The sequence below is a fragment of the Megascapheus bottae genome, chromosome 24 (assembly GCF_031878675.1).
Source record: "Megascapheus bottae isolate mThoBot1 chromosome 24, mThoBot2.hap1, whole genome shotgun sequence".
Taxonomy (NCBI): domain Eukaryota; kingdom Metazoa; phylum Chordata; class Mammalia; order Rodentia; family Geomyidae; genus Megascapheus; species Megascapheus bottae.
This window is the reverse complement of record NC_143532.1, coordinates 22,142,422-22,165,455: the sequence shown is the minus strand read 5'-3', so window position 1 is coordinate 22,165,455 and position 23,034 is coordinate 22,142,422. Positions and strand designations below refer to the sequence as shown.

The following is a 23,034-nucleotide window of genomic DNA, read 5'->3' as shown; positions in this document are numbered from 1 at the left end:
CATGGTATAGCAACCACTTTGACTGTGGGGATGATTTCACAGGTGTGCTAAGATGTAACGATATCTATGCCTGATTGTATGTCAGTTATATCTGAATAAGCTATTGAGAGAGGAAGGGAATTCAGCCCCCTTGTTGACTTAGCCTTTTCTTGATAAATGAGAAGTGTCACCATTCCTGTTCTTTTCTTGCAGGCTGTGAAGAAGGGGCTTTGTTCTTTGCTTTTCCCTCTGCTTTCCCTTCTCCTTCCCTTTCACTTTCCTCTTCCTTGTTTCTCATTTTCTTTTTTTTTTCTTTCTCTCACTGTCTCTTTCTCTTCCTCCCGTCCTTCCAATTTAGTGCTTAAACTCAGGGCCTGTTCACTTCCCTTGAGCTTTTACAAGGCTAGTGTTCTACCACTTGAGCCACAGCACCACTTAAGGCTTTTTCTGTAAATGTGGTACTAAGGATTCAAACCCAGGGCTAGCATGCTAGGCAAGTACTCTACCTCTAGGCCACACTTCTGGCTGCCTCCCCTCCCCTCTTCTTCTATTTCTTTGTTTCTTTTGTTTTTTGTTTTTTTCTTTCTTTCTTTGTGAAAAGTAACAGGACTGTACTTCTTACCCTCTGCTGTCCTGACCCATGATCTGGATTAACGTGAAAGTCTCTTTCAGAATTTCTGTTCCCCAGTGCTACTCCCTTCCACTCAGCATTCTGCAATAGTTTCCAGTCTTATTCCCAAGGACAAGGCCCTATAAACTGTCCTCCATACTCTTGTATTTCTACTTTTACCATGCTATTTTCCCTTCTCTCTTTATTCCATCCATACTTGTTTCTGAAACTTTCTTAATCATGTTCCATGGAGCACATTTGCACTCCAAGTTTTCTCCACTAGACTTTTCCTATTAAATTTCCTAGTGACTCAGTCCTATTCATCTTTGCTCAAATGCTATCTTCTGAATGTGGCCTGCAGGATTTCTGGATTTCAGACTGCTAGCCTGTTATCACTGCAGGATATTCTACAATTATGTGTTTGTTTGGGTGTTGGGGATTGAACCACTGCCTCAGTCCTTTTTTGCCTTGAGTTTGTTTATCAGATAAAGTCTTATACTTTTTTTTTTTTTCGGTAATGGGACTTGAACTCTGGGCCTGGGTGCTCTCCCTGAGCTCTTCAGTTCAAGGCTACCACCCTATCCTTCAGCCACAGCCCCACTTCTGGTTTCCTGGTGGTTAATTGGAGATTAGAGTTTCAAGGGCTTTTTAGTGCCTGGGCTGGCTTTGAGCCTCCTGAGTAGCTGGGATTGCAGATGTGAGCCACTGCGCTTGGCTGTCTTGTACTTTGGCTCAGCTGGTCTCAGACTGTAATTCTCCTACTTCTGTCCTCAGAATAATTGGGACCAGAGGCATGAGCCACCATACCTGGATTGTTCTGGAGAAGAGGCATGCCTGCTTTTTGTTCAGGCTATTTCTAACTTTTGAGTAGCTAAGATTATAGATATGCAGAACATGCCTGGCTTCTCCAAGCACTCTTTTTAGACTTTAAATGTCTTTAATTATCTTTCTTTTATCTTGACAGGTACATAGATTTTGGGTATAGAAATCTTCATAGTAAAAAAAATTTTTTTTAGAAAGTTGAGGACATTGTATTAACAATTTTATCTGTTGTTCATATTGAATTCTAATTTTTCTTCTTTATGTCACTTTGTGTTAGATGTTTTATAAAATCACAGCATTACACATATATAGTAATATCTACATGTAATAGAAAATAAGCATTTGCTGTTGTTGAATAATTTGTGCTATTGGTCTACAAAGTGAACATTGTCCAATAACTATTGACTTCTATTGCTGTCTCTAATGTTCAGTTTTAAGATGCTTTTCATAGATGCACCTGGCAAGCCTTAATTTTTAAAGGTTAAGAATTCAAGGATAGCAATGGGAGAAATTTGTTCTTAGAGTAACTTTGAATGCTGTATAAAGTTTTACCTGACATTGGATGAACAAACAATTATCATGTTTTGATCAACTCAGTTTGGTTCTGGTTCTGGTCTTCTCTGTTATTTACACTTTGAAAGTGTCTAATAAGTCTCCATGGCCATCTTTGTACCTTCCTAGGTTGTCCAGGGTTTTTCAGCCTCTACTGTTAAAAACTCTGATTTGGAAAATACAGAGTTTGAGAAATATCTCTACTTACTTTCCTTATTTTATATTTTACTTCAGACAATATGATTTTGAAGGGCCCCCAAAGCAATTTTTTCTTTCCCTTTCTCAATTTCTTTTACCCATGAAATATGATGTAATGAGGTTCTCCTATGTATGTGAATATTTTTATCTAAATTTTTTCCCCAAATGCTTAATGTGAAAGCTGACAGAGCCAGACATCATGTTGAAGGGCTTTAAATTTCTCCATAAAGACTTTTCAGTATTTTGCCTGAAATCCCAGAAAACTTATAATTAATTTTACAACTTAACTCTGTCAGGGGACTTCGTTTGTCCTGAGTTGCTTGTTTCCAGGCACCCAAGAGCAGCTTCTTATTATAGATTCAGAGCTGGGATTGATTAGTTTCTCCCTTCAAAACTCTTCGAAATTCTCCATTTCTTCAGACCATTCAGTCCTCAGTGGCTGGGAAAGAAGTGTGTGCTGTGTCAGCAGCAGCTGACTCTTTCTCCCAACAATTAAATAAAGCATCTCTAAATTGGAGAACTCCAGCAGGGAGGCGCTTTTCTAGCTAGCTTTTCTTTCCTAGCAATATATACGGTCCTTCAAGTTGTTTCCTATAGCTTGTCTGGCTTATACAGCTCTCATTTGTAATTATTCTAGGAACCTGACCAGAAAAAGTATACCGAGGCTGCCTGTACCTTCAAGAGTGGTTATTCTGAAAAACGTATCTGACCTCTGAGAAAAAATCCTTGGTGTCTATCATAGGCCCCCAGTGTAAGTCTAGATTCTGTACTGTGTTCACAGAACCCTTTGTGTTCTGCTTTCTGCCTTCCTCTCCAGTCCTTTGTCTTCCAAGTCCATGTCATTCATGTGCCACTCTTGTGACTTTCTTTTAATTATACTTATTCTGTCTGTGCTTTTCATAAATTTTCTAAACTTTAAAAGGTTGCAGATGGAAGTTAGCTTAACATATCCAGTGGTTCTTGATCATTTTCTTTTATCGTTCATCCCTTCTCCCCAGACTCATTGTTCCACTTCTTTTATCACATATGAACTTTGTTCTTACACACTTCATGCCATTTTCTGTTTAGAATGTCTTATCAACCTTACCTTTGCCTTTTACCTTCTGTCTGTCTCCCTCCCATTTTAGAATACTGTATATCAACACAGATTAGAGAAGACGTGATCATTAGGCTCCCTTTACCAGCTGACCATTTTTTAACGTTTGGGTTTGTCCTGCCTCACGTTTACAACATGGATAGGACCTTCTCCTTATGCCCCCAAAGTGTGAGCTCAAGACAATAAAGCAAGCTGGGCATTTATAGTTCAGGCCTCTAAGCCTAACCATTCACAAGATTAGGATCCATAGGATCTCCATTTGAAGACAGCCCAGTCTCCATTTGAGACTATCTCCAAAATAACTAGCAAAAAGTAGGGCTTGAGATGTGGCTCAAGTAATAGAGTACCAGACAAATAAGCTTGAGGCTTTGAGTTCAAAGACTAAGTACTCTTTAGAGGGATTAGGGTGGGGAAGGGAATGTGGATAAAAATTACATAGTGGGAACATTGATTTTTTTAGTTCATGGCTAAAGCTGTTGGGAATGCAGGCCAAGAAATGGACCTGTATTTAATCTGTGGTGATGATAAATATATTATTACATATGAAGAAAATTACTGTTATACAGTGTTAATTGTGTGTTATTAAATCTGGCACATTTTAAATAATATATTTTATTTGATTGCCATGTAATCTCTACTGCTACAAAGCATCTTCTGTCTGTGTTTCCTTATAAAACTGTGGTGGCATATAGCTTTTAAAAATGTAAACAAAATGTTTAATGGCATTTGTTCTTAATTAAATGGAATTATACTTGTCATCAAAAACTACTGAGCATAAAAACTCAAGCTAGTCAGTTTTGGAAGTAAATTTGGGCATTTTACATTCAGCATTATTTTGTATTTTGTATTTGCTGCTTTAACAATTTGAATAGTGGGAATGCTGAATACACCAAGCTCAGGGAGGTATTTTAAATCCTTTCACTTTTACCAAAGCTTCAAGACAAGTAGGAACCCATTGCCTTTGCTTGTTTCCAGAATCACATGGGGCAAGTAATCAGTTGTAGTTGCTATGGATAATTATGAGTTGACTTCACTGAGAAAGTGAGCAACACTATACTTCAGCAATAAAAAATTTATCAGACACACAACTTCTCTGCTCCCTCCACAGCCCAAGGGGAAGAATACTCAACAAAATATCATTTTAATGAGCTCATTTCAAAGGTGCTGATTTATGGGAGACACCAGGAAACAGTGATTGCAATTGTTGTCTCTGATTGTCTCTCCAGACTTTATTGGTGCCATATTAAAAAAAGTGCTGGGATGAAAGTTAGAGGGTCAACAAGACTGTTAGACTGTAAAAGTGACCTCTTCCTAAGGTGTCTGGATTCAGTGTTTTTTTTAAAAAAAATGCCAGGCCGGGATTTTGGCCTAGTGGTAGAGTGCTTGCCTAACATGCACGAAGACCTGGATTCAATTCCTCAGTACCATATACATAGAAAAAAGCTGGAAGTGGTGTTGAGGCTCAAGTAGTAAAGCTCTAGCCTTGAGAAAGTCCAAGGACAGTGCTCAGGCCCTGAGCTCAAGCCCAGGACCGGCAAAACAAACAAACAAACAAATTAATTAATTAATTAAAAATAAAATAAAATAAAAAATGCCTCAAAACCATTGTCTTTGTAGCTTAATTTTTCTTGAAAGTTACATGATGTCTGATTTTAACCAGATGGAGATGCATTTAAAAAAACTTTATATTTTAAAAATTATCTTTAGTTGTACAGAGAAGTTGCCAGTAAATAAAGCAGTTTGTGACTACAAAGATCTTGAACCGTGTGACCTCTTTCAACATTCTCCCTCTTTGACCCACTCCTTCCCTTATGTTTCTTAATTTTGTGGGACATACAGTGGGTTTGGGGCTGCATTCTCCCTCATTTTCCCCCTTTGTCTCCCCCTCTCCTTGCAGGTACCCATTTCCTGGTGCTTGTTTTGTTGGGCTTTGACGTTGTCTTTCTTTTTTTCTTTCTTTCTTTCTTTCTTTCTTTCTTTCCTTTAAGCTACTCTATATTTTCTCACAGTTATAGAATTAGTCAATAAAAATCTATGACAAAGGAAAAAATATAATATTTACAAATATCTAGAAATTGAACAACCCCTTATAGATATTAATGGCAAAAGACAAGATTATAAAGGAAATTAGAAATGCTTAGATGTGAATGGAAACTGTCATTTTGATTAGATGAAACCAAAGCAGTGCATAGTGGAGACCCTATAGCTGCAAATGCCTATAAAAAGCAAAATTATGTTTTGACTTTGTCTTTCTAAGGAAGTACACTAAAGAGCTCATCTCATTTTTCATTTGCTAATTGTTATCTCTTGTCCTTCGGGCACATTGGATTGTCGCTCCCTGAAGATTTTAGTTTTGACAGATACAAATATATGATTTTTGTGTGCTCATATCAGTATTATTTTGCTGACTCAATCTGGTTATCAGCTAATTTAGCATTACTTTGTATTTTGTATGCTACTATTACTCATGTTATATTATTAAGTGGTAGTTATGTTACATCATCACTACTTTAGGCATTCTCAGTGTCTTTACTATGTGTGGTTGACTTCTCTCACTACTGCACATAATGTAATTGTATATCAAGACTGTAAAGGGTCATATGATAAATAATTTCAGCTTTGTCTGTCTTATAGTCGGCACCTTACTACTTACTCCTGTCATTATGTGTGCTAGTAGCCATGAGCAGCATGATTAGGTGATCTCATTACTTACAAAGCAGGTCATTGGGTCTGTTTTGCCTGTGGACAGCTTGCTTCATGTCTTAACTCTAGGGTAAGGTTCATCAGCTTTCTGTGGCATGTAGGAAGGTATTACAAGTGAATGAAGGAGCTGACTGTGGGTTATTCTTAGCAGAGAACACACTTCATTGAAAAGGGGCAGCCACTCTCTACCAGTAGATCTGGTTCAGAAATACCAGAGCTTGTAATTCAAGAATAGCTGGGAATTTGGATTTTTATACAAAATACCTTGATCAGCTGTTAACTCATTTAGATCGGTTAAGTGAATACACTGTAGGCGAGTTGTTCGCAAGGTCTAGTTTGGCAAATTTCATTGTTCTCCAAGCATAACATGCATCTCTGAAAAACAAGTGCCGCCTGTAGTTGCCATCAGACATGAATAGCACCGGAGTAGTTCTGCTGCTGCTGCTGCTTACTCTTCTAGCATTTGTGGCAGACAATAGTCATTGATCAAACACTTCAGCCTGGAGAAACTTCTCTTCAAGTGCCCTTGGAAATTCTTCTTTACCAGAGCTCAAAAAAACAAAACAAAACAAAATGACCCACAACCAACAAATTAGCCATGTTCCCTGAGATGGAAGGTATTTAGCATCCTCTTCCAGAGGATTCTTTCTTCTTTTCTTTTCTTTTTTTGCCTGTCCTGGGGCTTGAACTCAGGTCCTATAGGCACTGTCCCTAACCTTCTTTTGCTCAATGCTAGTACTCTACCGCTGGAGCCACAGTTCTCTTCTAGCTTTTTTTGTTTGTTTGTTTGTTTTGTTTTGTTTATGTGGCGCTGAGGAATTGAACCTGGGGCTTCATGAATGCTGGGCAAGTAAGTACTCTATCACTAAGCCATATTCCCAGCCTAAGAGGATTCCTTTTAGAAATGTTTTTGGGATTAGGAAGTGTCCTTGAACTTACTGTGTGGTGATATTTCTAAATAAATCTAGTCAAGAGATAGCCAATTAAAAATATGTAAGAAAGCATATATTAGAAAGGATAGAAATTATGTACCATAGTAGGATTCTGCTATCATGCCAGTATTCGATAGATTTAAACCTAAGGAACTGAAGATTATCCAAAACTGGGTATATCCTTAAAGGTCATCTAGCAGCATTCCTCTTGTGCAGAGACTATGAACTTACACTTTCTGGTCTGTTCTTTTTCACTATATTTAGTGCAAAGTAATGTGAATAGACAGAGAGAAGAGTTCATTTTTGTTTTTGTTTCTCATTCTTTCTATCACTGACAGCTTTTGACTTTTGTGTGTGGTTACATATAGAGTAAGATATTCAGAATTAGAGATCCTCTGTCCTATTAATATACAAGAGCTCTTTATGTATTAAGGCAAGCATGCCTTGGCTATTCTTGTTTTTATTTCCACATAGAAAACATACTCTCTTTTGTTCTTAAATTTTGTTTTATTGTAAAAGTGATATACAGAGGGGTTACAGAAATGTAATGAGTATATTTCTTGTCAAACATTGTTGCCCCTGCTTCATTTTCCTCCCAACCCAGCTCCTCTTCTCCCTAAGTTGTGAAGTTCATTTCCAACATAGTGCAGTACTCTCTTCTTATGTGCAATTTCATTTACCTGTGGTGAACTATGTTTGACACTCTTAAATGGAAACATTCAGTATATAAACAGATCAGGAGTTTTCAATGCTGCTACTTTGGGTAGCATGATGAATTCTCATGTCATCCTCCTTCTCATCCTCGACATGGGTCATCCCCTGATCTACTGTTATGCAGACTGTATACATAACCTGCCCTTCAGTCACTTAATAGTCATCTCTATTACCATATCATCATGGTTGCACTTCAGTGCCTGTGTCTAAGTGAGGGCACTTAGGACTAATATTTGTTCGTGTCTGTCATTTTGTCTTTATTTGCTCTGTTAGGCTACTCCAGAGGGCACCACTGTGTTAGCCATCTCTTCTAGAATGTCGATAAGTCTTGTGATGCTAGACATCCTTTTCTGTTTCTTCTCTGTTTCCCCTTCTCTTCTGTTCCTTGGGTTTGAGAAAGTTCTTACTGTTTCCCTATTGAAATATTAGCTTTGGGCTGAGGCAGATGTATATTTTGTCACATAAAGAAAGTAGTCACCTTTTTCTTTTTAGCTGAGGATTTCTTTTATCATGAAAGGAATATGTATTTTTTCAGTAATTTTTGTGTTACCAATGTCATGACTCATAATTTAGCTTTTGCTTTGATCTGTGAATTTGATTGATTTTAAGAATAAGTTTTGGAATTGAGCTGTGCTTAAAATATATGTTTTATGGAGTCATGGAATATTACTACTATGTTCTTAAATAATTTAAAGAAATTATCCAGTCCTTAATTGTTTAGTAGAGTTTTTTTTTTTAAACTCTCTGGTCCTTTTGTTTTCTTGAAACAATTCTTTCACAACTTTAATTTATGATTTGTTTAGCTCTTCTCTTTTTACTTAGATTAATTTTGCTCATACAGTCTTAAACTTTTTCTGTCATTATTCACCTGATAGAGGGTGCATTCCTTAACAATCATTGCTACCCCTTCTCATGTTTTTGTCCCCATTTCCCTCCCCCATACCCTCCCCTCATCTTGTTTTCTACCCTTCCCTGTCCTATTTCAAACAAACATATAAACATATATACAATATATCAGATAACAAGGTAAGATACTGTAACAATATGAAGATAGCCAAGGGGCAACAAAAGAGATGAGAAATAAGAACAACATTAAGAACAACAGTCACCCCTTATATGGCTCTTGTTTCTATATTTTGGAGGTCCTTTCATTTAGCCTCATCCTATATGGCCTTATATATCTAGGTTTTGCCCTATTGTAAACATTGGCTGGGAGAGTCCAAGGTTTATACTAATTATGACAAATGAAGGAAACCATTGAGCCTATGTTCCTTCTTTCTTTTCTCTCCTTCCTTCCTTCCTTCCTTCCTTCCTTCCTTCCTTCCTTCCTTCCTTCCTTCTCATTCTCTCTCTCTCTCTCTCTCTCTCTCTCTCTCTCTCTCTCTCTCTCTCTCTCTCTCTCTCTCTCTCTCTCTCTCTCTCTCTCTCTCTCTTTTTCTTTCTTTTTTTGTTGGTCATGGGGCTTCAACTCTATGCCTGGATGCTGTCCCTGAGCTTTTCAGTTGCAGGCTACCGCCCTACCCCTTGAGCCACGGCCCCACTTCCCTCCTTTTTTTTTTTGTTTTTGGCTAGTAGCACCAATTGGTCTTGAACTCTAGCTGTTCCTGCCTCTGAGAGCTAGGATTATAAGTGTGCCACTATCATCCTATCCCAGCCAAAATAACCTTTTTCTTCCTTAGTGTTTGTTCATTGTTTTGTTTAAAGATCTTTGACAAAATGTCAGGTTAAAATATTCTACAATGACATAAATATGGCATGAAAAGGAAATTTTTAACATATGTTAAACAATTAAGATAACAATTGTAAAACTCAGAAGTTCAGATTTAACATTTCTTTCCTGATTACTCTCTCCTCTCTACAGACTCAGAAGAAGAAAGTGAGGATGATTCTAATCTTGAAGGCAGAGATCCCGATACTTGGCACGTTGGTTTTAAGATCTCGTGGGACATAGAGGCACCTGGTTTGGCAATACCACTTCACCAAGGAGACTGCTATTTTATGCTAGGTAGTGTTGAGAATCAAAATTATATTAATGCTCTCATGTCTGAGTTTAGATTACCAGTACAAATTGTGAAGATGTTGTTTGAAATAAACTTTTAAGCATGTTCTATGAATAATGAAACTTCTTTGTGAGAACACGTAGGTAGATAGTGATTTTTGTTTCTGTTTTTTAAGTACTGCCGAATTTTTATTTTTATTTTTAGTTTTTTACTTCTATTGGTCCTGGGGCTTGAGCTCAGGGTCTGGGTCCTATCCTTGAGCATGTTTCCTTTCCCTTCCTCCCTCCCTCCCTGAAGCTTGAACACAGGGCCTAGGCATTAGCTAGACTAACACTCTACTACTTGCGCTACAGCACCACTTCCAGCCTTTTCTGTTTATGTGGTACCAAGGAATTGAACCCAGGACTTCATGCATGGTAGGCAAGCAACTGTATCACTCAGCTACATCTCTTTCCTGAGCTTTTTTTGCTCAATGCTACCACTCTACACTTGAGACACATCTCTACTTCTTGCATTTTGGTGGTTAATTTGGTGGATAATCACAGGTTTTTCTGGCTATCTGGTTATGAACAAGGGTCCTTAGCTCTCAGCCTCTTGAGTAGCCAGAATTATAGGTATGATCCACCAGTACCCAGAAAGATACTGCTGAATTTTTATTTTTGTGTTCATGTGGTAGTGAGAAACAAACCCAAACTTTATAAATTCTAGGCAAGTGTTCACCTATTGAACTACATTCCTGATATCAAGATATTGGTAAAAATTTAAAAGTTGCTTTTCTTCTCATTTTGGAAACCAAGGGTAGGATTTTTTTATTTTTTATTAAAGAATTTATTAATGTTGATTTTTACATCATATTTTAAATGACAAGTTTAACAAACAAGTGTTCAAGAAGGGAATCTCTAGTTACAATCACTGGGACCTAGTATTTAGAACTTAATCAAAATTAGGCAGGACTTTTTTTTTTTTTTAAAGAAAACAAAAACAGAGAGCACAGAAACTCTAATGTGCTAGCAGAGTATTTTCAGGATTCTTCACTAGAGCTACAAGAGCAATTTAAAAAGATTCTCTGCCCCCCCCCCCGCCCCTTTCTGGTTTTAGTAGTAAAAAGTTTAGAAGTAACTTTCCTTTAGAAACTGCAGGCCTGACCTTACCACAGCGTCTTTTTTCTCTTCTTATCATTTAGTTCTTTAGGAAATGATATTTCAGCTGTGGTTAGGCTTACTTGAATTTTGTTTTTGTTTTTGCTTGTTCTAAATTTGTGTGTGTGTGTGTTTAGGTGCTGCATTTGTTTTTGTAGTGCACCCTGTCAGAACACTTATCTTTCTCTCTCTCTCTCTCTCTCTCTCTCTCTCCCTCTCTCTCTCTCTCTCTCTCTCTCTCTCTCTCTCTCTCTCTCTCTCTCTCTTTTTGCCAGTCCTGAGGCTTGAACTCAGGGCCTGAGCGCTGTCCTTGAGCTTTCTCATGCCTAGAGCTCTACCACGTAAACCACAGCACCATTTCCAGCTTTTTCTCTGTATCTGGTACTGAAAAATCGAAGGGTCTTTGTGCATGCTAGGCAAACACTCTACCACTAGGCCAAACCCCAAGCCCCTTATCTGTCTTCTAATTACAAAACTACTCAGGTTTATTTTCTCCTTGGCCCTGGCTTCTGACTATTCAAGATTTATCTCCTATCTGCCTAGGGAAATATATTGGTATACTAGTTGTAGAGCCAAGAAGAACCAGGGCTCAAGCCCAGTGTTTATGGTAAGAATTAATTCCCACTTAATTTGGTATTTGCCCGGTTCACTAGATTCCAGGTACTATGTAAGTTTTTAAGGGATTTATTAGAAGTGTGTAAATCTTGCTCCTTGCCTTTTAAAAATTCAGAGTAAGGAATATCTTCAGTGTTTTCTGAGTTTTAGTCCCTTACACATCAGCTTCTATGCTCTTACCATACTACTTACAGTGGAGGTAGCTTATTCCTGCTAGCTGCATTACTTACTGTTTGTCATAAAATAAAGTTACACTTTCTTTCCCTGAAAAAAAATTATTTTTAAAGGAGGTTTTATATAATCATTTTAAGGAGAGAAACATTATCACTTGGTATAATTAGAAGTATACTGTAAATATGAATATAGAGAAACTAAAAATTATGTGTGTTTCTTTTCTTTGCTGGGACTGAGACTTTCATTCTGAGTTCTGTTCTGTCTTTGTTAAAAAGAGAGATAAGACATTCTCAGAGAAGTGTTACCTGTGCATAGGGACCGATCTGAGACTTTCTGAATGTCTGTAGGTAAACTGGATGGTCAGGATGCAGAGACTCTGACCCAGTGTGATCTAATGGTATTCAGTGCTGTATCCCTTTACCATCATATTCTTCTCATGTGATCATGATTCCTACCTTGGTTGAACAGTAGTCATACTCTTGTTTCCCCTTTGTATTTGCTTTAGAGTTTATAAATAAGTTTCTCTTAAACAAGGTTACCTCCAGACAGCCTTCAAAGAACAGATTGTTCTTTTCTTAACTACTTTGCCCAAGGTCACTCACTCCATTAGTATGAGGTAGAACAGGGTCCAGAAGGGGTTGCAAGGTTCCATGTGCTGTGCTTTGTGTACTGTGAATGGGACCATTTCAACTAGGTTCCAGCACACTGCACCTCTGTCCAAATGCTTTCAGTATTAGGATCATTTCTAATCTCCATCTTTCCTACTTGACTTCAGGAATAAACTTTCTGTTGCTTTTCTGAAATGAGTGACCCTTTCAAGTAATTAAATTGTTATCTTATTTTTGAATGTTCCACACAAATTTAGGTATTTGGCTTCAGTCTAAATAGGTATTAACTTCAGCCAATTAATTGCTTTCTTTTGGATACTTTGGTTAGGAATTTTTATTGATAATTTGCAGCTCTAACAGAAGAAAGGCAGAATGATGCCCTTTAAAATACCTTTTTTGTTATTTCCCTATATATGGAACTGATACATATACATTACACAAGCCCAAGTTTATAGTGGGTATATTACAAGCCCAAGTTTATAGTGGGTATATTTACTAACATGTGTTCTCTTTAGATAAAAAAGCAGTATGTACTCATAGAGAAAAGGAACTGCAGAGTATAAAATGAGAAATAAAATCCATACTCTTTGAGTTTGTTTTTGTACATGTATGTGTCAGAAAGTATAGTAGTGATATGAATGTCAACCATATTTATTGAGGACGAACAACTAGCCAAGGATTGTGTTGATCTGCTCAATAACCCTGAGAAACAAGCAGTTATTCTTGAAAAGGAGAGATGGAGGCTAGGGTGGTATATTTACCCATGGTTTTACAACTAGTAAAAAGCACGTATCAGGACTTGTCATTTTCTTCCATAGCACCCCACATCAGCTACCCTCCCCCATGTGGTGGCTTCCCTGCTGACCATTGCTCTGGGGTTTTTGTGCCCACCTCTCCCCTCTTAGCAGTATGCCTCTGCTTCACCTACCTAATGGTTTTTCAAGAAAGGATGGAATATGACAGTATTTTGTTGTTTATTTAAATTTTTTTTCAGAATTAAAGATCTAGATTAGCAGTAAAATGTAAATTATTATTCTTTTGATTTATCGGTTATAAGGAATATACTTTTTAAAGAGTACACAGCAAAGAAAGAGTACACAACATACACATTATTTTATTGTGCATGGTAGGTGAGAAACAGAAACAATTAGTGTTATTTTTTAGATGTTGATATGCAAGATATAAAATAAATGCCTGCTTTCCAAGGTTTCCTGCTGAATGGTGGCAAGAATAATATAATCTGTATCCAAAAGTCTATTTCAGAATATATGTTCTTATGAAGATGTCATATTTGATTTCTGAAATAAATCTCCTTTGAAGTTCTTTAAGAAAACAAACAAAAATAAAGCAACTGCTATTTAATGCCAACTTTTCTGTTTCCTTTTTAAGATCCAAATAGCAAGGAGCCTGTAGAGGGACCCAAGCTTGTGCGGCTATCTGAAATCTGAACTTCATAGCACTTATGAAAAGGAAACAGTTTAGCTCAATTTATAATAATATATTGGTCTGCAGAGGAAGTGCAGACTGAACCCTGCTGTCTCAAGTAAATACTCCAGGGGTGTGTGATGGGGAATGTGTCGGGTGCCTGTAATAAATCCACTGCCCATGGAAGTGAGTGAAGGCCCTGCTGGCAGTGCCCGAGGACACGCTTAGCTGGGGTTGTCACGGTTTTACTTTTAAATTGGAATCTTTGCCCTAATCTCAGAGTTAGACATGACCAGATTTGCAAACAGATTTACAATTTTCACTAATTTTCCAACTAGGACTTCAAAACACACGTAAAAAAACAAAACCCACTCTGGTCTTTCTCAGGGTTAGGTGATTTACTTCACCACAGATGGTTTCTATAGACTGCATGTAGCCAGGGAGTTAGGGACTTAAAAGTAGCTCCGAGCCAAACTGGTTTGCTTTTTGTGGAACAGATTATACAGTTCAAGGGACATCAACCACTTTATGTTCATTAACTAGGAGCTGGGTGTGGAGGGGGTGTTTCAGGACAAAGGTGAGTGGTAGGTAAACATTTGGGGCAAACCCCACTAGTCCCTCCTAATTTATTATTACTATTTTTTGAACATGTCACTATTCATCTCTATTCTCTCTGGCCTCTTTGCTTTTATTTCTTTAAGTCTAACTAAATCTCACTTTCAAATATCTGTTGTTAGTATAACATTCAATTCAAAGTATCAGTTGCCAAGTAAAAATTACACTGTCCACACAGAAACACATAACAAGACAAAACAATAAAATTGGAAATACATAGCATTTTTTGTTTGTTTTGCTTCCTCGAAGAGTATTAAAAAGGTGGTAAGGTTTTCTGTCAGGTGACTAGGACCGTCCTCCCTGCATTGTGTATGGATGAATTCAGCATCACCCATGTATAATGGGATATTGTATATCATACATTGTACGGCATAGACAGAGATCCTGAGAGCCTTAACTCCTGCAGTTTTTGCCTCCTCCATAAAAATGGGTGCTTTAGGATGCTTCTGATTCTGGGAATCAAAATAAGACAATAGTGTGCTGTGCTTGACAAGCTGCATTTGTAAGTCAGAATTTAGTGCAAAGATTGAGACCTGGGCCATAGCCTCTTGGAGAATCACTGAAGTGTGGAGGTGGTGGGAGGGTGCTAAATGCCCTCCTTTTATCCTGCTTCTTGTCCTGAGTGCTGGCAGCTTTGCACCTCATAGTATATTGCCATAGCCACATAAAGAAACTACAAGAAGGGGAAATCTCATCAATTGGTTCTTGAGGGTGAAAAGAAGCAACAGCTGTCCCTGGTGGGATCAGACTCTGTGGTGACCATTCTTTGTTGGAGGCTGACTTAACCTAAACAGCTGGTCACTTGTTTTCATAGATTATTTTTCTCCCTCCATGAAATACCTATAGCTTAGAGGCAGTGAGGCCAACACACTCTGAACATTTGATGTGGTCTAACCTGAAACTATGCTGTGCTTATACTTTTCAAGTCAAGGTGGATGCTGTAGTCAAAGGCTGTAGCCCTGTGGGCAGGAAGAACTGAGGCCTGCTGGAGTTGGAAGTCTCCTGACAGGATGCTCCCTTGGGACTTAAACTGGAGACTGTGGTATCTTTGTAAATCCTCCAGGTGTCCCTCAACCCTGCCCTGATTTGATTTAGACATTTTATTCAAAGCAAAAGGCTTTTGTTATGCTTTCCTCCGACCCCATTCCCTTCTTCCCGCAACCTCTGAGTGACCAGAAGTAAAAAGTACATATAATTTATGGCTTAATCATAAATTCAAAATAATTATACTTTATTACCTCTCATGGGGTCTTGAGACGTAGGTGCTACATTCTGCTTTCTGCCGAGGCAAGGGAATAAGAGAAGCAGTAATAAATTATGACTTCAGGCTGCAGCCTGTAAGCTTGAGGAATTGCCATTTAAGTGGAAAGTGCTTGAACAGCCAAATGAGCACCTGTCATGTTTATTTTCACTTTGAAAAGTGGAAACATGACAGGGGAGTTTCAACTGCTTGTCCAATATGAACTTTCTGTGTTCTTACCTCCTCTGGAACTGCAGAATGTGGTTCTTGCTGCACGGATTTTTGCAGGGGTGTGAATATATCCCCCCCTGCCCCCTGCTTTGGAACTTTCTAAAATATGTGCTCTAGTCTTATTACCACCACCACCACCTCCTCCACCTCCTCCTCCTCTTCTTCCTCCTCTTGCTCATAGGGGCAGGAACAAATGACTTTTAGAATGTGCTGTGAGGCCAGGAGTTCTGAGTACTTGAGAGGATTTACTTCTCTCTTATACTTTCTGATCATAACCAGCTTTTGGCTCATTTTTGCTCATTTGTATGTCTTTTATGTCTTGAGCTTGTCTGGCAGGAGTTTGATGAGTATCTGTTGAGGGTCAGGTAACTGTGCTGGAAATTTTGATGTGTTTTCTATACTCTCCATTACAGGACTGTCTGGAAATAGTTCTTTCATTCCAATACTTGTATTTTTTTCTAGAGAAAAAGTACTGATGGGGGTGCGGGGTATAATAACGCACATCTGTAAGCTTAACACTCATGCAGCTGAAGGAAGCAGGAGGATCATGAGTTTGAGTCGAATACATCCCGTTTCCAAACAAGAACATCAAAAAAGAAAATCATCTGCTGGTGAATACAGAGATCTTTTAAAGTATGTGAACATGTTTTAAAATATGGTGAAGGTTACATAACACTGTGATGTTGTTGAAGGTTGCATTAAGACCAGCAACACTTTCTCTATAGTTGAATGTGAAGTTGTAAGCCTGACGTAGTGATGCTGATCCATGCAGACCAGATGGGGTGACTAGACCCACAAATGCAAGGTGTAGCCCACCCAAATCACCAAACCTGTGTTAGCTGAATGGGAATATTTAAATGTCAACTCAAGATTTTACACATCATTGAAGACTCAAAATTATGCCACATTTTAACTTGTGTTTGAACCGTGTCTTGTATAATATAGCTTTTTCTCTTCCCCCTGCAATTTAGAATTGCCCTTATTCTTATTGATAGAAATATTATGCCCTAGTGATATTATGTCACTATTTTTTATATGACATATGTAATACTAGCTTTTTCAGACCCAGGCAGCAGTTACATATTGAGATTTCCTCTCACTGAGTTGTGATTTCATTTTTCAGACTATCTCGTGTTTCTCTTTCTTGGGATTAAAATTTATTTTTCCTTTTAAATTATCTTCAAATAGATTCATAAGAGGGTTTCAGTTTAATGTGCCCGTTTATGTGTACAATACATCTTGATCAGGCACTCCCTTCATCATTCTTTCTTGGAATTTTCTAAAGGACTTTTTTTTATATAAGTATTGTATCATTTCTAGAACCTAAGATAAGTGCTTTAAAATAATGTGGGAGCTTAATAAGTTAAATTATTAAGGCAGTGAATGAAACAAAGTGTCTTTGTTGTCATTTCATGGCAGTCTATCTTGGCCATAGTGGGAATAAAACAGTATTTATTCTGTCCTTTGAAAGCGCCTCACTGCAAAATGTTTTGAAGTTTCTCCCCCAACAAATGGCCCTCCACCTTATACTTGGAGGTCTTCCGAGGCCTATTCTTTATTTCCTTAAATCTAGTCTGAATATTTATGTGACATAATGTTTTCCAATATGGTATCCAGGCCCATCTTTACAATTCCTCTTAAATCTTCTATAAGAAAAACCCCAAAGGTAAAAATAATGTGTTAGTTTAAACCAAGGACAGATATATTATTATGAATGATGAGATTTTTTTTGTTCTCTCATATTTGTCAATCATGGAATTGTAGCATCCTGTGCTGGATAATTCTGCACTTGAGTTGAGTGTGTGGAAATTCTCCCAATGATTAGCAATCTTTGTTACTGTGATTGTTGTTTTGGAGACAGGATCTCACTGTTTTGCTCCAGCCTGGCCTCTAACTTATGATCCTTCAGCCTTAGCCTTCTGAGTGTTGAGATTACAAGTGTGCATCAGCATGCCTCGTTCCATTGGTATGTAGTCTTAATGTACTCTACTTGGTTCTCTGTTGCTGTAACATCATTCCTAAAAGTATGAGCTGTTGAAAGAATTGTTCAAGCATTAGACTGTATATCTTATATATATTATCTGTCTCACTGTAACAACAGGGGTAAAATGACCATTAACAAACCTTTTGATGGTGTTGTTGATCCTGATTAAAGATTTTTTTTTTTTTGCCTGTCCTGGAGTTTGAACTTAGGGCCTGGGCACTGTCTTTGGGCTTTCCCAAGGCTAATGTTCTCCCACTTAAGCCACAACACCACTTCCAACCTTTTCTGTGTATGTGGTACTGAGGAATTGAACCCAGGGCTTCATCCATGCAAGCACTCTACCACTAGGCCATGCTCCTGACCCCTAATTAAAGATTTTAATCCAAGATATGATTAGGACTCAAATTCTTCTTTCTACATTCAGTCAGTCTCTATGGTAGGTTGTAAGGCCAGAATACATGCCCAGTATGGATCAGATCAGATTTGTCTTCCAGGACCACTAGATATCTCTTGTTTTTTTTTTTTTTTCTGAGATAAATGTAATAGTCCTTCATTAAGCTCATAGTCATGGTTTTATATTTTATCCTAAACTTGGTAATTTTTTCCTCACACTGTTTGTTTATCTTGTCCTAATAAGTATGTGTGTAATTCACTTATTTAGGGAAAGAGGATAATAAAAAGAAACAAACAAAAAAAATCCTTCTGCAAGGGAGGAATACCAACCAATCCGTCTTGCTATTCCCTTTCTGGGCTACAGCTGTTTATATAGAAGTCTTAGCTCACATACTACAGCTAAGGTTTTTGAGAACTTGTAATATTTTGCATATTTTTATACTCCACAGCCTTTAGAACTTCATACAAAATAGGAACATATCACATATTCAGATAGATTGCTCTTTTTTTCTCCTTGACTGTTAGCCAGAAATTGTAGCTGCCTTCCTCAGCTGTTAAATAAAATTGGATATGAAGTGAGAGGAAGTGAAAGAGGAAGCTCAGAGATGTATGAAGGAGCCAATATTTTAGGTGAGTGGCTGCTGCATTTCCTTCCTATTATTTGGGGAGTTCTGCTCTCTACATTTCACTGGAGAGGTAGACAGAAGTGATGGCTTTACCTATACAAAGAGGAAAATGACAACTCTACAATTCAACCTCTATCTTGTCTCATCTGTTTTCCCAGTTCCCTCTTCCATCCAAGGTTTTGGAAAGAGTTTTATGAGAGAAGGATAAAGGGAGACATAGCCATTGTCTAAATATGATTAGAGATCGTTGTGTGTATTTAGAAAGCAAAAATAAATTAGTAACCTCAAGAATCTATTCTCTTTTACACTCAACACCAAAGTAAACATTCCACAAAAGTTAATTTTAAAAGAAGCAGGAGAGGCAGAGGGGAAGCTGTGTACCTTGATATCATCTTCTCTTCTGTCTTGCTTTATATTTTGTTTTGCTTTGTTGTAAGATGGAACCCAGGCTTGCTTGCACATGGTAAGCAAGCATTTTACCACTCACCAATACCTAGTCTCATATCTGTTTTTTTAAATTATTAAGTTGTTGTACAAAAAGGTGCAGTTTCTTAAGTAAGGTTATGACTACAATGGTTCTTGGTTAGTGTCATCTCTTCCATCATTCTCTTCCAATTTTCCTCTCACCATCCTTACCCTTGAGTTATGTAGGCATGCTAGTTTTAATAAATGAGATTTACTCTCCTTGAAAATGATATTTTCGGGAAGATTAATAAAACCAATCAAAGCTAGTAATGCCTTCACTGATGGCTATGTGTTATTTGGTAAAATAACAATCCCCCTTTTCCAAGAGTCACTTTATTGAATATTTCCATTTGTTTCTTTTTTAAAAAATATTTTTATTGTAATTAATAAAAGGGTTACATGATATTTGCCAGATAGAGGGTGCATTAATTCACATACATTGATACCCTTTCAGATGTCTTGGTCCCCATTACCCCCCCCATCTTGGTTTTGCCCCCTTCCCTATCCAATTTCAAATAACCAAATACAAATAAATCCAATATATCAGATAACAAAGTGAGATACTGTAACAATATGAGATACCCAAGGGACAGCAAAAGAGATGAGCGATAACATAGTACATTAAGGACAACAATTATTCATTATATGGCTTTTGTTTCAATATCCTGGAGGTCCTTTCAATTAGCCATTTATTTCTTTAAAAAAAAAACTTACCTTTTATAAGGCACTGGTGGCTTACTTCTGTAATCCTGGCTATTCAGGAGGCTGAGATGTGAGGATCACATGAAACAAGCCTGGGTAGGAAAACCTGTGAGACTATTATTTCTAATTAAACACAAAAAAGCCAGAAGTGGTGATGAGGTTTAAGTGGTAGATCTCTGGACTTGAGCACAAAACCTCAGTGATAATGTCCAGTCCCTGAGTTAAAACCCAGGACCTGCACACACACACACACACACACACACACACACACACACACACACACACACTATTGTACTATTTTATTTTTGTTGCTAAGGATGCAAAATAATATTTAGTTGATTTTCAGAGATGTTAATATGAAGAAAAATATGTGGTATGGAATTGATAAAGTATAACTGATCATTGTAGAGAATGTGCACATTATAACAAAATGTAAAAGAAGCAATATTATTAATAACTTATCTAATTTCTTCTAGTGTTTTTTTGTATACTTGGTAGTATTTATATCAAACTAATATATTATTGTAATGTTTTATATTTTTCCTTATTCCTTTTTTGGCATTGTGTTTTTTTGAGAAAATATAAACTTTAAAGATTAGTTTAAAAATTAATTCCCTACTTCCATGCTAGCAGAATAAGGATTTCTAGTACCGTAACTCCTCAAGGAAACATCACTTGGAGAGAAAGCAATGGACAAAATGGAAATAGTAAATCCTTGTTAATAGTAACTCTAAATATACATAGATTACACTCTCTACTTAAAAGTCATAGAGTGGAGAATGACCTAAATAAATTTAACTATATAATCTCTCCTTTAACCAGATGTTCCAAGATGCCTAATTGGTGGCTGGAACCAGAGATTGTACCAAATTCAATATAAACTATGCTTTTTTTTCTGTATACTTGTGATAAAATTTAATTTGGTACAGTAAGAAATCGTAGGCAGTTTGCAAGAGAAGAAATAAAAGGGGCATTTAAAATATTTTGGGAAAAATAAGACTGGAGTTAAACATATGAAAACTTCCAGGATACAACAGAAATATTTCTCAGAGGGAGATTTATAGCTGGGTGCAGTGGCTCACACTCGTAATCCTAGCTCTCAGGAGGCTGAGATCTGATCACCATGGTTCAAAGCCAGTCCCGGACACTAATCTACAATTAACTACCAGAAAACTGGAAGCAGAGATGTGGCTCAAGGGGTAAGGTGGTAGCCTTGATATGAAGAACTCAAGGACAGTGTCTAGATCCAGAGTTCAAGCCTCAGAACTGGAGGGGGGGGGAAAAAGGAGGTTTATAGCAATAAATGCACCTGAAGACAAAGAAAATGCCTTAAATAAATTAAGTTTATACCTGAAGAAAGTAGAAAAGTAGAAAAACTAATTGCAGTGTTATCAGTAGGAAAGATAGAACAGGGCAGAAATAAATAAAATTGAGACTACACAAACATGGAAATGTAAATAAAATTAAGTTTTTAATTTTTTAAAAAGTTAATCAAAACTAACAAATTTTAGCTGGGCACGCTGCTGGCTCACACCTGTAATCCTGGCTACTCAGGATGCTGAGATCTGAGGATCGAAGTTCAAAGCCAGCCTGGGCACTAAAGAACTTGAGACTCTTATTTCCAATTAACCACTAGAAAATGAGAAGTGGAGCTAAGGCTCAAGATGTAGGCCGTAGCCTTGAGCTGAAGAGCCTTGGGGACAGCATCCAGGCCCAGAGTTCAATCTCCATGACACCCCTTCTCCCCCCCCTCACAAAAACAAAACAAAACAAAAAGTAACAAATTTTAGCTAAAGTAAGGATAGAGAAAAATTGCAAATGAAAGCCAAAGCTTCATAACACACATTCTAGGGATATAAAGAATCTTTATATGTACAGCTTTGTGCCAACAACGTAGAACAAGTGAATAAGCTCCTAGACATATACAATTTATTAGGACTGATGAATGATGAAATAGAATATGGGAATAACTTTTTTTTTTTTTTTTTTTGGCCAGTCCTGGGCTTGAGCTCAGGGCCTGAGCACTGTCCTTGGACTTTCTCAGGGCTAGAGCTCTACCACTTGAGCCTCAGCACCACTTCTGGCTTTTTTCTATGTATGTGGTACCGAGGAATCGAACCCGGGTCTTCATGCATGCTAGGCAAGCACTTTAATCACTAGGCCAAACTCCCGGCCCGGGAATAACTTTTTATTTCAGCAGTACTAGGTTTGAACTTCAGACTTTGCCCTTGGTAGGTAGAAGCTGTCCTATTGCAGTTCCACCTCCAGCCCATGGAGCTGTGATTGTGAGTTTATAATGTAAAAGTTTCCAACAAAGAAAAAAAATCTACATTATTAAGGTGTTTCTGGCTTCACTACCCAACATTTAATGACGAATTTACACAAATCCTTGTCAGACTCTTTCAAGAAATTGAAAAGGAAAGAATACATCCAGACTATGTTATGAGGCCATCATTACCCTCATAATGAAGCATAAAGGGACAATTTTTTTTTAAGTCTTACTTCTTTGTCACTTTTTAATGGAGCAATTTTGTGTAAAGAACCAGGAAATGGGAAATTTTTCCTGATCAAACACTGACACTGCTCCATCATTTTGTCTGCTGGTAGATCTTGGGAATGTCTTTGTGAAAACTGAGAGTTTTCTAAAGTTTTTTTTTTTTTTCTGTCATTTTGAATGAGCCTGTTTCTGAGGGGATAATTGCTGTCAGTCCTTTGACTTTTAGCATCTTTGCCTGTGTATATGTGTGATCTCTCTGTCCATATGAAAACTGGACTATTGCTGGCTTATAGGCAAATAATTGAGATTGGTACTCTTCAAGGGAAAGAAAAGATGTGTTCTTACATAGCCAGGTGAGAGATTGACTGAACTGAGGTAAGCTTTGTAACACATCCTTGTCTTTCTGTGATAGGGACTCTACCATGGCAAGTCTTGCACACTCTCCACAATGGCCCTTTCCACTGCCCACTTCCTTCTCAGGGTGGCATTATGTAACAGCAGCACACTGTGGGGCTTGCCTTGCTGACTTTCCATTCTGAGTCAGACAATGAACACTTTTCTTGGGTCTAGGTAGCCTGCTCTTTCAGGGAGACACCCACATGACAGACTTCCTTTTTCTTTTTGAATTGTATTTTATTATCAAGGTGATGTATAGAGGGGTTACAGTTACATTTGTCAGGTAGTAGGTATAATACTTCTTGAACATTGATACCT

General features: G+C 37.6%; 1 protein-coding gene across 1 annotated transcript in view; it reads left to right on the top strand.

Annotated features, from left to right (window-relative positions):
• The window catches only part of Fto (FTO alpha-ketoglutarate dependent dioxygenase), a 370,741-nt gene that overhangs the window by 112,345 nt on the left and 235,362 nt on the right, over positions 1 to 23,034 (top strand). The window contains exon 4 of the mRNA XM_090357633.1: positions 9,468 to 9,611. Coding sequence (XP_090213759.1) covers positions 9,468 to 9,611 — 144 coding nt within the window. The remainder of the gene's footprint in view (positions 1 to 9,467; positions 9,612 to 23,034) is intronic.